The sequence below is a fragment of the Balaenoptera musculus genome, chromosome 13 (assembly GCF_009873245.2).
Source record: "Balaenoptera musculus isolate JJ_BM4_2016_0621 chromosome 13, mBalMus1.pri.v3, whole genome shotgun sequence".
Classification (NCBI taxonomy): domain Eukaryota; kingdom Metazoa; phylum Chordata; class Mammalia; order Artiodactyla; family Balaenopteridae; genus Balaenoptera; species Balaenoptera musculus.
This window is the reverse complement of record NC_045797.1, coordinates 70,662,651-70,677,647: the sequence shown is the minus strand read 5'-3', so window position 1 is coordinate 70,677,647 and position 14,997 is coordinate 70,662,651. Positions and strand designations below refer to the sequence as shown.

The 14,997-nt window shown below is 45.5% G+C and overlaps 1 protein-coding gene across 23 annotated transcripts in view; it reads right to left on the bottom strand.

Moving 5' to 3' along the window:
- The window catches only part of DTNB (dystrobrevin beta), a 279,721-nt gene that overhangs the window by 19,043 nt on the left and 245,681 nt on the right, over nucleotides 1–14,997 (bottom strand). For 16 of the 23 annotated variants that reach the window (XR_005022446.1, XR_005022445.1, XR_005022448.1 and 13 more), the window contains one exon: nucleotides 14,540–14,560. The exons of 5 other annotated variants lie outside the window; for them this stretch is intronic. Coding sequence is in view for 13 of the 18 variants with exons in the window: in XM_036873637.1 (XP_036729532.1) it covers nucleotides 14,540–14,560 (21 nt within the window). In the remaining 5 variants the exon portion in view is untranslated. Of the gene's footprint in view, nucleotides 1–2,133; nucleotides 2,270–13,038; nucleotides 13,351–14,539; nucleotides 14,561–14,997 lie in introns of those variants that run through there. 2 more of the 23 variants (XM_036873650.1, XM_036873651.1) reach the window with 2 other exon arrangements.

Genomic DNA, 14,997 nt, shown 5'->3' with positions numbered 1-14,997 from the left:
GCTTGAGGTGACTGTAACCTTGTGAGAAACCCTGACCCTCAGCTTGTGAGGACCCAGCTAAACAGCGCCTGGACTCCTGACCCACAGAAGCTGTGAGTTAAATTTGTTCTTCTAAGCCATTAAGTTTCGGGGCAAGTTGTTATGCAGCCATAGGTAACTCATGTGCTGAGCTTGATTTTTTTCTTTCTACATTATTAGATCAGTCCCATCTGAAGAGCATTTGACTGAGAGGGAGCAGGAGGGAGAATTTTGGGATGAGACCAGGCCCAGAGGCCTTCAAGAGACGCCGAAGACCCCGAAAAGAGGACCGTGGATGAGAAGAGAGGCAAGGATAGAGAATCAAGAAAAATTTTTCTGGATCTAAGAATGTGCCTAAGTCCCTCAGTGCATTAGCCTGTCCTGAGGCTGAAAAGTTTCAAACTCTTTACTTTGTAATGAGTAAATGGCAGGGCCTGGAGACAATTCTCTGCTGCAAATCCAATGACTCAGAAGAGGAGGGGCCGCCGCAGGCGCTGAGAGGGGATCTTGCTCTGGCCACCGCCTGGGTGAACGCTGAGGAGGTGGTGAGGTTCGGTGGGAGGGGCGCACCCTTAAAGTCCGGAGACCTGGGGTTTTCTTTGGACTGTACAGGACACGCATTTTAATTCTTCTGGAGTTCAGTCTTCTCATTTACAAACTGAGCGGCATCGAACTAGATGACCTGTGAAGCATTTTTCAGATATAAAATGCTAAGATTCTATGACCTTCACCAAGTTACCTCATCTCAGAAATGCCGAGTGATCAAGGCTTTGCTTCGGTCATAACCGCCCTGCCGGTGGAGGATCCTCCTCTGAGGGCTCTCAGCGGCCGCTTCAGGGTCACACAAGGCATGTTCTGCTCCTAACTCTCCTTTCTCACGAGCGGAGTCCACAGCGGAGGTGCTGCCTGTTCAGGCCTCCTGCACTCGCAGCCGGTGGGGAGGTGCAGGGAGCAGGTACGCAGAGGACGGGCTGTCTCAAGGAAGACAGCTTGAAATAAGGTGCTCCTCATTACAGAAGCGCAGACCGGAGCGCCTGCAGCACACACGGCTGAAGGCGGCGCTGCAGTGCGCACAGCGGCTCTCCCGGCTCGCCGACAGTCACCTCTAGCCCGCTTACAGGCTGCTCATCCTCTGCCCTCCTGACAGGTCTGTGCCGGACGGCCGCGCTGAAGTCAGTGCAGATGAAGCGCTGCACTGAGAGACTGCACCTTGTCTCAAAGGCACAGATGGGTTGTACGTTCAGAGAGGCAGGCCCTCCCCATGGAGACTGCTGAGCACTCCACTCAGAGCAAACCCATCTAGAATGAGCAGCACAGTCAGAGGCTGGGGGGCGCATCACCGCTGGGACCTAGAGATTATGGGGAACCTGAGACTCACACAGAAATCAGCAAAGGTGGAGGGACTAGTCTGGCGGCTCTGCGGGGTGGGGATAAGCTGTCCAACGAGGGTCCAAAAGAATCGCGTGCCTCTGGGTTTCAGCTGCCAGAAGAGGGGCGGTGAGCCTAGAGAGGCTGGGGAAGCTTCACGACACGCTCCTTGGTGTTTTAACGTTTCCTGAAGCAGGGACAGTGGGACCTTGTTGAAATACAACTTATTACAAAGGCCTGAACACAGCAAAGGCCAGTCACGTGTCTAACCAACAACTAAACACAATAAATGCCCTGTAACTCAGGTTCTCTGAGTACAGAGGTCCCTTGTAGTTGGAAACAATTCTGCTGGAAAGACAGAGCTAGAGAAATGTTACAATCTGAGAAGCTCTCTCCTCTGCTGGCCCTTCACTTCTTCTAAATCAGCAAAGACTCTGAGAACCTGAGAAAGCTATGTGTTCCAAGAAAAGAGTTCAGAAGTTATGCTTGTAATGTCAAAGGGTTCGTGACCCCAGGAAAACAGCCTCTGTTTTTGTTTTTTTTAATAAATTTATTTATTTATTTATTTATGGCTGTGTTGGGTCTTCGTTTCTGTGCGAGGGCTTTCTCCAGTTGCGGTGAGCGGGGGCCACTCTTCATCGCGGTGCGCGGGCCTCTCACTGTCGCGGCCTCTCCCGTTGCGGAGCACAGGCTCCAGTAGACGCGCAGGCTCAGCGCAGGCTCACGGGCCCAGTTGCTCCGCGGCATGTGGGATCTTCCCAGACCAGGGCTCGAACCCGTGTCCCCTGCATTGGCAGGCAGATTCTTAACCACTGCGCCACCAGGGAAGCCCCAGCCTCTGTTTTAGTCCAACATTCATTACTGTATCTGAGGAGATGGAGGCCTAGAGAAGTCACAAGGTCACAAATAAATTAGTAGCAAGGCTAAGATGGGTACCTGGGTCTTCCAGTGGCCTTAAACTGCTGGGAGAACCCTAAGCACGTTGGGATCCCAAGTTTCTGAGGTCAGGAGGAACATGGGTCAGGTGAGACTTCTCACTGCCGAGGCCAACCATGATTTTTTTTTTTTTTTTAATACTTTATTTATTTTATTTATTTATTTATTTATGACTGTGTTGGGTCTCTTAGTTTTCGTGTGAGGGCTTTCTCTAGTTGCGGCAAGCGGGGGCCGCTCTTCATCGCGGTGCGCGGGCCTTTCACTATCGCGGCCCCTCCCGCCGCGGGGCACAGGCTCCAGACGCGCAGGCTCAGCAGCTGTGGCTCACGGGCCCAGTTGCTCCGCGGCATGTGGGATCTTCCCAGACCAGGGCTCGAACCCGTGTTCCCTGCATTAGCAGGCAGATTCTCAACCACTGCGCCACCAGGGAAGCCCCGAACCATGATTTTTGATAGCAACATAAATTAATTTCCAACACGAGTGAGAAATGTGAGAAAGGAGAATACGGTGATTCCGACTTAGTCTTTTGTTTGAGCACAAGTCTAATATTGGAGCCAAAACAGGTACAGAGAACGTCAGAGAAGGTGACTTGAGGACACTGTGAGTGGAGATGGGGACTCACATGCTGTGGCAGAGAGCGTGGCCATGCAGGGGCAGAGGCGCTGTCTGCAGTAGGAAGATGACGGATATACAGTCCCGGGCTGTGCTCAGCCAGCCCCAGCAGGGTGCCTGGCACACAGTAGGGGCTCCAAAAATACTATTTCCTTCCCTTCTTTTTCCTGATGGAACAGGTATGAATTTTTTTTAATCTCCTTGATTATCGTCAGGCAATCAAACCCAGGGAGGCTTATGGCAAAAAGCCTGATTTTGAGAGTTAATGCCCTCGCCAGAGCACTGTTAACGGCATCCCCTCCACACACACACCCAACGAAAACTCTGAGCTAAGCGGTTATCATGGTAACAGAAGGAGACACTTGAGTCTCCATTTTTCTCTCTCTGATTCATGGACACCTGCCAGGTAGCAGATGGCCTGTGTGGACAATTACCTTCATTTTCCTGCAATGTATTTAAATTAAACAAACTGGCCTCTTTGCTGCCGATTTTCAGAGGCCCGTTCGGAAAAACAACAACAACAAAAAAACCGAAAAAACAATGTTGGGAGAAAGGAACTACAAGTCTGAAATTTAGATGAGGCAACCGTGAACATACAGAGAACTGGGATGTATACAGAATGGACTTTGTACATTTTTTTTCTTCAACAAAAGGTAAAAAAAAAAAAAACAAAAAACCCCACAGACTATTTTGAGCTGCTGCAGGTGGTGGCTCTGCTAGGAAAATGCAGCTGTCTCATCAAATGTGGAACTAAAAGGAGAGAGAGAGGATTATCTGACGCTGTACTGTCTGTCCTGCTGCAAGATTTGAAAATAATTGCCTAACATGACAAGAGTTAAGACTGCTGGGAGTTAGGCCCAGGGGTGGAAGTGAGCACACAAGGAGAACAGGGGTGGAGGAGATGAGAAAGGCAGTCATGTGGCAGTGAGCAAAGCAGCAGCCGTGGTTCCCTCTGGGGCGAATTAGAAACAGGTAAAGAACACGCCTGGAGTCCTTCCTCTCTCCCCAAAGTGTCCACCTCTGAGGTAAAGGGCGGTGCAGCTTTTAAGGATGAACTTGGCTTCTAAACACCCGAGAGAAGGGCCAAACAGTTCTATGATGTCTCTCTTCTCTCACCACCGTTAATACGCATTTATCTATCGTGTGTGTCTGCTGGAAGGAGAGGGGCCACCAAAAAGTCTGCCTTGAGGTCCCTCCTCAGAGGGCTGACACCTGTCTGTTCCCACATCACTTCAGGAAACTCAGGGCTTACCCATGACCTGTCACTCCCTGCGGTGGCTCTCAGGTGTCACTCCCTGTGGGGTTACTGCTATGGATGGGAAACAGCAATGGCAGGACTGCTGGGTGTTTTGTGATCACACTGTTCGCAACGGGGAGAAGGTTATGGTTCTCAATCTCCATGATTCTGCCCCTATTCAAGTCAAACTAAATTATATAGAAGACAAAGCTTACCCGAGGCTGAAAGAGCTGGGGGGCAAGATGTCTAGATCTTTCTCAGTGGAAGGAGGAAAGCGTATTAAGTTCGTAAGACTGTCTCAGAAGAACAACCTCTTAAAACTCACCATAAACCCGAAGATCAAAAGAAAGCTGAAATTTAAACTTTTAGATAGGGAAGCTCATAAATTCCAAGACTAGAATTACCCTCTTTCTGTTTGTTTCTCCTAGTTTGCCCAGCTCTATTTGAAAATGGTATCCCATTAGTTCTCATTGCAGGATTTCAAAGCTAGTTCTCAGCAAAATGATCAGGGACCTCACGGAAGGAAAAATCCCTATAAAATGAATACCAAACACTCAGATTGCATATTAGAAACCAAAAGAGGACAGGATTCCAGGAGAGCATGGTCCTTAATTCAGACATGAATTCAATGATGGGGCAGGCAGCCTGAACCTATCAATGATATTTTAAAGATCAATGAGTCAAACTTAAATGCTGCTTATGGGTAAGTAAGTAAAACTTGTACGATGAGGTGTGGCACCTGATCCAGCACCACACTCTCTGCTGAGTCCCTGTTCTATATAATAAGGTGGTTAGAGCCCAGGCTTTGCAGTCAGATGGACCTAGTTTGGATTCCAGCTCTGCCATTTACTAGCTGTGTGACCTCAGGCAACTTACTTAACCTCTCTGAGGCTCAGGTTCTTCATATGTAAAGTGGAGATAAGAATATCTTCATGGGTTGGTGAGGATGTACATAAAGTGCTTCACATGCTGGCTCAATGGGGTACTACCTGCCATGATTCCACTTTGAAAGGTGCAAAGTAGGGGTATGAAGGGGCAAGGTCTCCACTCTCAGCAGGCTCACAGCCTCCTAGGCAGTTCGGCATGTACGCAGCTAGCATACAAAGGAGGATGAAATCCGTACCGTAGCGGAGGTACAAAGGAAAAGGAACACAGAGGCGAGAGAGTTTAACACTGACCTTCTGGAACAGGCTAAGGTTTCACAGAAGAGGTGGCATCTGAGAGTGTCTTGAGGGGTATAATTTCAATGGGCAGAAGCGGCTCGGGAAGGGCAATCCAGGTGAGGAAAGGGCATGAACAGAGGCACCATGAGAGAGGAAGCTGTATGTGTGTGTTGGGGGACGGGGGAGGAGCATGTGGGGACACTAGTATGCAGGGAGCACAGAAGATATATGGTGGGAAAGAGAAGTGTGGGCCACAATCATCCAGAGCCTTAAATAAATGGTCATCAAGTTTATTTACTAGGCGATAGATGGGCAAACTATACCCCGTGGCCAAATCCAGCTTGCCACCTGCTTTTTTACAGTCTGTGAGCTAAGAATGGTTTTTACATTTTTAAGTGGTTTTATTTTAAATGGTTATATAAGTCCTTACATAATATCTCTGATTTGGTTCACAAAGCCTAAAATGCTTACTACCTAACCTTTAAGAAAAAGCTTGCTGACCCCTGCCATAGGCAATGGCAGAGGGAGCCCGTGAAGACTTCCAAGGAGGGAGTGGTGTGGTCAATCTGGTCTGATTTAGGAATCTGGCTCCGGGGCAAAGTGAAGGAGGGACTGAGAGGCAGGAGGCAGGAGAGAGGGAGACCAGGTGACAGATGACGGAGGCTGGAATGGAGAATGGTGATAGGAATTGGGAGGAGAGAGACACAAGCAAGCTTTTGGAGAAAAAGTTGACTAGACTGTGACAACTGAGTGGGAAGAGTAGGGGACTGGAAGAGCGCATGCATGTAGGGAGTGCTGGCAATGATGTTAACAGAAGCAGGACATATGGACAAAGGGGTGATTTGTGGGGGAAGGTGACTGGAAATCTTTTACCATCCATCCCATATCTAAACCTCAGAATAAGGGATGCTGAGAATGCCTCAAGGGCTCAGACTGGTATCACAGAGAAAGGTTCTCTGATCCTACTTCCCTGACCAGGGATCCAACCAGTGCCCCCTGCAGTGGAAGTGCAGAGTCCTAACCACTGGACCACTAGGGAATTCCTGAGCAGTGGTTCTTCACTGGGGATAATTTTACCTGCTAGGAACCTGGTGTTCGGTGTCGGTGTGGGGGTGGGAGCACCCCTGGAATTTAGCAGGTAGAGATCAAGGATGCTGCTCGACATCCTGCAATGCATAGAACACGCCCCCGCCCCAACCCACCAAAAAAAAAAAAGTAATCTGGCCCCAAATGTCCATAGTGCTGAGGATGAAAACCTGGCTGAGGGTGACAGAGTTACGAGGTCCTAAAGTCGGTGGCCTGTCCCGGGCTTCTTGTCCCAGGTGGTGAGCTGCTGTAGAAGGAAAGGCAGGCCACCAGTAGCCTCAGATCAGGTTAGAAACTTCAAGGGGCCAAGAATAAACGCTGATAACCTTCTGCACATTTGGGAGATGTCCTGGGGACAGCTACAGGCCTTAGAGTCTCCTAGATTCTCTCTTGGTTTCCTGAGGTCTGAGCTGGTTAAATACAGGAGTTGAAATTTGAAATGTGAAAGCAGTGAATAAACAGTGAATGTCATATATATTAATTAGAATACATAATAATAAAAGCACTGAAGGATTTACGGTTAGCCAGCTTTGTAGAGCAGTAGTGAGTTGGCATGGATTCTTATTAAAGGTACCTGTCTAGCTGCAGGTAACTGTCTTTCTGCATTGCCTCTAATTTTATTTTATTTTTTAAAAATTTGTTTATTTTATTATTTATTTATTTGTTTTGGCTGCGTTGGGTCTTTTGTTGCTGCGCACGGGCTTTCTCTAGTTGCGGTGAGTGGGGGCTACTCTTCATTGCAGTACGCGGGCTTCTCATTGTGATGGCTTCTCTTGTTGCGGAGCACAGGCTCTAGGCATGCAGGCTTCAGTAGTTGTGGCATGTGGGCTCAGTAGCTGTGGCGCACGGGCTTAGTTGCTCCCCGGCATGTGGGATCTTCCCAGACCAGGGCTCGAACTCGTGTCCCCTGCATTGGCAGGCGGATTCTTAATCACTGTGCCACCAGGGAAGCCCCATTGCCTCTAATTTTCTAAAACACGCTTCTATATTTCTTTCTTCTCCCCTCTCTCTTTTTTTAAAGCACTGGGCATCTATACTGCAGCTCCAAATGGGAGTAATTCTACTTGCCAAATTATGATTAGCAGCAAATGGAGAAGAGTGCAAAAGAGTCTATCATATCCTTTATAATATGCTTCTTTGGCTGAAATTAAGCAGATGTTCACTTCAGTTAAGGACTCTAGGCCAGGAAGCTCCCTACCTTGGCACTGCTGTTAATTTGGGACATCAGAACCAGTCTGAGGTCAGCTATAAAACCCTAGAGATTGGCACGGCATCAGGATTCAAGGAAATGCCTACAGGTGCTCTCCAAGTGGAGGGTCACAGATCCAATCTCATGCCAAGTGAGGATGCTGTGTGAGGTCTAAAAGAAAGAGAGTGGGAGGCACGGCCCAGAATCCTAGAGATGAGCCAAAGAGAGGGCATCATGAAAGCAGCTGATGTTGTTTTCTTAGGATGCTTTCTTTTGTCTGGAAAAGTGGGAGGTAGATGGTTGGCATGAATAAACCCTGGGGAAGGAGTTGGTTAGAAAACCCAGACAATGAATCGAGGGCCAGAGGATTTCAAAGTCACAAAAGGAAACATCAGTCAAATGAACCCAGTTGGATTTCTGCAGACCCTTCTTGGTTCATAGCCTTTCCCCAATATATCGATTGGTATCAGTGATGACAGTATCAAAGAACTGTGGATTGGAAATTTATAGATGAGAAAACTGAGGTCTGTAAAGGTTATATATACATGGTGAGATAGAAAAGAAATGAGGTTTTGTCAACAAGGTGCCATGAGTCAGAACAATCTATTCACACGTAACCCAATAAGGCAAACTGAAGATATAACTCCTTCCTTCGTTGAGGTGAAACCAATGGGGGTGGGGGTGAGGAGGTTGGACAAGACAAAATCAATTTTTCAGAGCTGTCTACACTCTGCCATACTGAAAATTTCCTTTCCAAGGTTGCTGATAACTTCCTTATTGTCAAATCCTTGTCTTATTGCCTTATTAACTTTCTCCTTGAAACTTTCTGGTTTTTCATGAGAACCCACAATCCTACCCTCCTACCTCCTCTTTCTTCATTTTGTCTACTATGGGTTTTCCCTATGGCCCATGTTTATGCTTTCAACACTAATTTTATGTTGAAGACTTCCAAATCTACATTGCTAGCCCTGTTTCCCCACTAAATTTCCAGCTGCCTATCCCTAAATATCTAATAGACCAGACACAAAGCTTGACTGCCTGCCTATTCTATGTAACTCGGTATGTTCAAAATCAGATCAAAGTCCCCTTTCTATAGCCCACATCATCTCCCCAGTTTCGTTTTTTCAGTCAATTTCCCAGGTTCCTGGGCTCAAAACCTAGAAGTCATCTTCTTTTCTGTTGATGCTTTGCTGAGACCCAGACTGTAGTATTCTGGGGGGAGATATTGTGTCCTAGGAATTCATATTCCTCTAGTGGAAGGTGACTATCTCCAGCTTGGTGTGTAGAGACTTTTTCCCAGAGACCCTGGTGTATATTTTTCATATGTTGTATGCATTCTGGTCAGAAGAGGAAAAGACATAAATATAGTACAGGGGGAAATAAACAAGCAGGTAAGGCAATCTCTCAGCTCGTGATTGATGAGAGTGATGAAAAACATGGGGGGTGCTGCAAAGACCCAAAAGCTATTTCCTCTATATTTTCAGACTATACACTCCCTCTAGGTGTTCAAGGAGTTTTGGGGGAGTGAAATGCAAGTACCTATTTTTCAATATTGCTATGACATTTCCTCTTTTGGAGAAAACAAACAAAACCCCCCAACAAGCTACCAGGTCCCTATAGTGAGTACAAGAGCCAAGACTGATGAATGAGCATACTTTGTAGACTTTCATGAGGCCATCAATGGGCAGCCAGAGTCCATGTATACAGACTAGGACTGGGACCCAGGCTAGGCTAAAGGCTTGGGGGCATAGTCGCAGAGTACAGCATATTGATCTTTGTTTACCAAAATCCATTGGTGCAGCTTGCAAACTTGGGAGGGCGGCAGTGGTGCCTAAGCCTCCAGATATCACTGACCTGGCCTCTGTTTCTGTATACAGGGCATCAGGCCAACCATGAAATAATGATCATACCATTTGAGGGTGGGATTTGTGCAGGATTTCTCTTTTGATCCTCCAAAGGCCAAGCTCACCCACTGCTCACTTCAACATATGTAGTAAGACATTGCTGAAGACATAAATAAATGGCAATCCTTTGCTTTTCAGGAAGCAGTAGACTCAGGCTTCTATTTCAGAGTATGGTGGGACCAAGGAATCCAGAAAATTTTAGGGAGGCATGTGAATCACTTCCCAATGGGATTGTGTCCAAAGGTTAAGTGAACCAAGAGGGAACCTGACCCAGGAACACATCAAGAGGTTTACCAGTAATCTCTTTAATGAAAGAAGAGGTTTTTATTTGTTGTTGTGTAGGTTGTTTTTTTTTTTTTTTAAGTACTTTCTCTCAAACTTACGAAGTTAACATTCATGAAGTTCGTCATGGAGGCCTCATGGGTCAACCTGGCTAACTAAATGTTGAGTGCCCTTCCTCTGAGGCATATTTGGTGAAGCCACGGTCAGAGGTGGGGGTTTCTGACAGCCAGCCCACACCATGCTTTCTTTGGTTGAGTTGTGGTGGGGTGTTTGTCTGGTTCTGGAAATCAGAAAGGGCATTGGGCAAGATCCACTTGATATCCCAACTGGCTGAAGTAGAAAGAGAGGTCCCAACTGTGGCCATGTTCTCTTAGTGGAATCCCAAGATTCCTCCAATTACATAACTTTCAGAGTACCACCTATATAACCCTCTGGACCACCACCCTACGAACCTGGATCAAGGCCACCCCTGCGGGAGCCCCCTATCCTTATTCATCACTGTCTACAGTTATAGTCTTTAACTCTGATGTTGATCTGTATATAAAAAGTAATGATCTTTTTTTTTGACTGGCCATGCGGCATGTAGGATCTTAGTTCCCGGATCAGGGATCAAACCCGTGCCCTCTGCAGTGAAAGCCCAGAGTCCTTACCACTGGACCGCCAGGGAAGTTCCAAAAAGTAATGATCTTCTAATAGGAGGAACTGGAGAAATGTTTAAAGAAATACATCCCTAATGAATAAACTGAAACCTTGCCTTGGATAGCTCATGTTAAGTTTGTGTCAGCAATCCAGCAGTGAAATTCTATGGTATGTTGAGTCTCTGGGAAAAAAATGGAACCCTAAGGTGTCCCTAGAATAAATTTGTACATTGGAATCCCTCCAGACTAGGACTGGGATATTGTTTGACCTTGAGGGAGTAGCCCACAGCTCAACAGTAAACACCACTGCCAGCAGGGTCCTCACCAGTCTGTTGTTACTTTAGTGTACCCCTCTGTACACATTTCTGGTTGTGGGCATTGGGTTCTTACTGAGAAATGCTCAAAATATTTTCAAATGATACAAATAACTATAGATAGCCTGCATTTTGTAGATTATCTGTGCTAAAAAAAAGAGGATGATTTTACTCTACATAACATATCTGTTCTTTAGACAGAAATAATAATAGAGTTAATAATAATACTAATATATTAGCTTGGTCTTCCTATTCTTTTGGTAACACCGAAATTTGTTTTTCTGATTCTTTTTATAAAGGACATTTCTAACCATCGTTTAGTCTCTTGAATAGATCTACCTATTATATGGGAGTACCTTGAGCAAAATCATTGCCTTAGGTACTCGAACCAGTTATGTCCCTTACAATGAATAAACTTATGAATTCACACTGTTTTTAAGTTAAAATCTTATAAATCTGGTTAATAGCAGTTTTCATTCAGCCACTATTTATTGAGTATCTGCCATGTGGCAGGCACTGGGCTAGCAGCAAGGGGATGCAGTAGTGAAAAAGGCAGACAAGGTCTTTTAATTACAGTCTGACGATTATCATGGGCCTGATTAACCCTGACTCAACCGATACAATCTAATTCCTGAGCCTGTTAAACTGTAGGGTATGTCATGGGTCGAACAGTCACTCAGTGAAGTCTTATCTGAAATAGCCAGGCAGTTCTGCCCTTAATTATAAACCTTGGAGCTGAGAAAAGAGAAGGGGAAGGAGGGAGGGAGGGAGAAAGGAAAGACAGAAGAATTATCAGCTGAGGTACTAATGTCACTAAAGCACTGGAAAAGTGGCTGAGGTTGAAGGTAGAACCACAGACCCAAAGTCACAGTTAAAGTCACAGTTATTACTCATTTCCCTCAAATTTCCCCAATGCCAAAATAATCCCTGAAAGGGAATGAAGAAGGCAAACTGCATAAAAAGTTCTCTATGATGGATTTACAGAGCCAGTTTGGGGAAGATGTCTAGTAAATTCTTCATTTAAAAAGTCTTACAATTATTTTATGACTCATATAGGGTAATACACTTTGATAGGGAAGAAATTAAACTATACCAGCCAGAATCTGGGAGGAAGAAAGGGTTATGACTTAGCTCTGTGGTAAATACCTTTTGGTGCCTCACTCGGTAATGATATAGATTAAAGCAGACGCTCGAGTTCTAAAGCTTTATAGTCTTTCCAGCTGTACATGTTAAAAATGTTGAACTATGCAAAGCCATCCAGTTCACATTTGAGCCTCATTGCTGAGCCTTAGGTGGGTACAGTTTAAACCTGTGATGTGGACAGAGGAAATTTCTACCTATATCCACAGAGCAGAATGTCTTACCTCACCATAGTGGGGAAACATGAGGGAAAAACAATTTGTACAAATTCATGCTCTGGACGGTCCCCTGGGACAGTGAGGACTAGAATATGAGCTCAGGACCTCAGCCACCGAGAACTCCCAACACACACACACACACAAGCCGAGAACTCCCAACACACACACACACAAGCCACCGAGAACTCCCAACACACACACACACAAGCCACCGAGAACTCCCAACACACACACACACAAGCCGAGAACTCCCAACACACACACACACAAGCCACCGAGAACTCCCAACACACACACACACAAGCCGAGAACTCCCAACACACACACACACAAGCCACCGAGAACTCCCAACACACACACACACAAGCCGAGAACTCCCAACACACACACACAAGTGGCTTGTTAGTGGCAGGCTTCCGTGATCTGGGTCTCGCTTCTCATTTTGCCAACCTCAAGGGGAAGATGATCTCACACACAATCAAAGATCACTGGAATGAACATGTTGTTATTTAATCCCCTGTCTGCTCAAGATCAGCTTTAAATTGACCTGAAATAATACGACAGCAGTGATAATTTCTGGTTCTTGGAGTACACAGTAATCCATAAAATTTTTAAATAATGAAGTGTCTCTTGGAAGCCCTTACTGTTGCCATTAACATAAATATCCATAATGTTTGCCCTCCTCTGAAAGGTGTTCTCAGGTGGGCTGTGGGTGTTCCCGATTACATGCTTTGCTCTGAGCTGGCCCATTCGGAGAGGGATCATGAGATGCAAGTCTGGGTGGACTGCTGGAGGAAGTTCCCAGCAAGTGGTTTAGCTGTAAAGCACATCTCTGGGGCGCAGAGGGATGAATAAAAGGAGGGGAATGCTGGTGCCAGCAACTACAGGTCAGGTGATACCCTGATCTGCAGGAAGGGTGTGGTCACAGCAAGGGGATGAGGCTGTCAGGGAAAGGAGGGGAGAAGGGAAGAGGAAGAACAGATGTTTTCTTTCCCTCCCTCCAACACAATCTCACTCATCCTCTTGTTTGTGACAGGCATTACCAGCACTTGCTTCTCTACTTCTTCTAAGCAAACTGGAGGATTGTACTTCCCTGCCTCCACTGAAGTTAAGTGTGGTCATGTGCCTTGCTTTGGCCAATGAAATGGAGTGAAAGTGATGTGTGTCACTTCCTGGCAGAGGCATTTAATGGCTGGGCTTGACTTTCCATCCTGGTTTTCTTCTGCTTTGCCCATGTGAATGTACCTATTGATACAAAAGTGCCATAAGATCAAAGTAATAAATTATGTGTGAATGAGGAAAAAACAAAACCAAATAAAGCACAGACAAAAATAAAATTTTGTCACATTAAAGTCATTGAGATGTACGGGTTGTTAGCCTACCCTGACATCATACTCTGTCTTCTTTCCCTCTTCCTGACAGTCTCCTTTACTCTTCTCTTGCCTCCTCCCCTCCTTACCCATCTCCTCCTTCCTTTCCTCTCCCTTTTACCCTGTGACTCCATTGCTTTCCTAACTGGAAATAATGGTAAATATAATGTTTTATATTCCTATTCTTAATCTGAAACATGGATACATTTGTTTTTTGAAATAAGAAATGAGTACATTTTTTGAATTACACATTTCACATTTCTTTCTTTAAAGAGAAGCCCTGAGGTAAATTAAAAATCAGCTTTAGTTTGTGTGTGAAAAATGTATGCTTTGAAAACCTTACTATATGATATAAACATATAGTCTTATCATTATGGATAAGCCCTCAATTGATTTTCCTGTGTGGGTTAGTGGCTATCAGGGAAAATAAAAACAAACATAAACTTTCCCTAAACACCATGCAGCTCAGGAAAACCAGAGCTCCCTCTGCAGTGGGCTTTGAATAGGAAATCACTTACAGCATGATCAGTCACTTAGTTTTCATTGGTAACTTTGTTAAGAAGGCTACTGGAGCTGGAACATCCAGAAGACTGTTCAAGACTAAAGGACAACTAAAGTTATCAAAAGAACTACTCATTTTCATGCACAGTCATTCATGACATTGTACTTAACCCTGAGGTCACTCCCACCACCCTGAAAATTGTTTCAAGCAATTAAAGTCAGCCTAATCATGAAGCAGCAGAGAATGTAAGTGCAGGAAAATGTAACTGTAGCCTGGCTAGTCATGCATATTTAAATAAACACAACAGATGTGTACTTTGAAAACAAATTCAACAAGCTCTGGTTTCAAATAAGAACATGCTCTACTAGGTAAACATGACGTGGCCTTTTAGGCCATTTTACAATACCACGGAGAGAACTGCTGAGGGTTTTACACATAACCAATTCCACAGAGATGATCTTGGTACAGGGAGGAGAGGAGAAAGTATGTAACAGTTATATGAGGAAAAGAAGAACATGCAAAAGAAGCAAGAGTCAGGTGGAGAATTCTGAAGTTCACTTACTGCCTGCTTTTGCTCTTCCTCCTAGAGGTGGTGAAGACGAAAAAAGGTAGAGGGGAAAAAGGAGAGAAATTAATGCCCATCACCACAAACAACTGGAAAAAAATGATAGAAAAGGGCAAACCAGGCCAGGCCCGTGGGTTCAGAGATCCAAGGGCCTGACCACCATCAGAGCACCGTCAGTTGGGCAGAGCAAATGGCGAGCCTCTGCCCTATCCGGTCCTTTAAATGCTAACTTCTAGAGTTAGAAGGAAAGAACCTTCTAAACCCTCTAGCCCAACTTCCCCTTTTATACGCGAAAAAGCCCTAGAGAGCCTGACTTGCCCAAGTTTATATCACTATTTAGGGTAAACTGAAAGAAGCAGCTCAACCATGACTCAAAAGCTCCATGATCACTCTGTTTCACGATTCACAATATCCACATGTGTCAGGTACATTTCTCTAAGTCAGTGGTTCTCAAA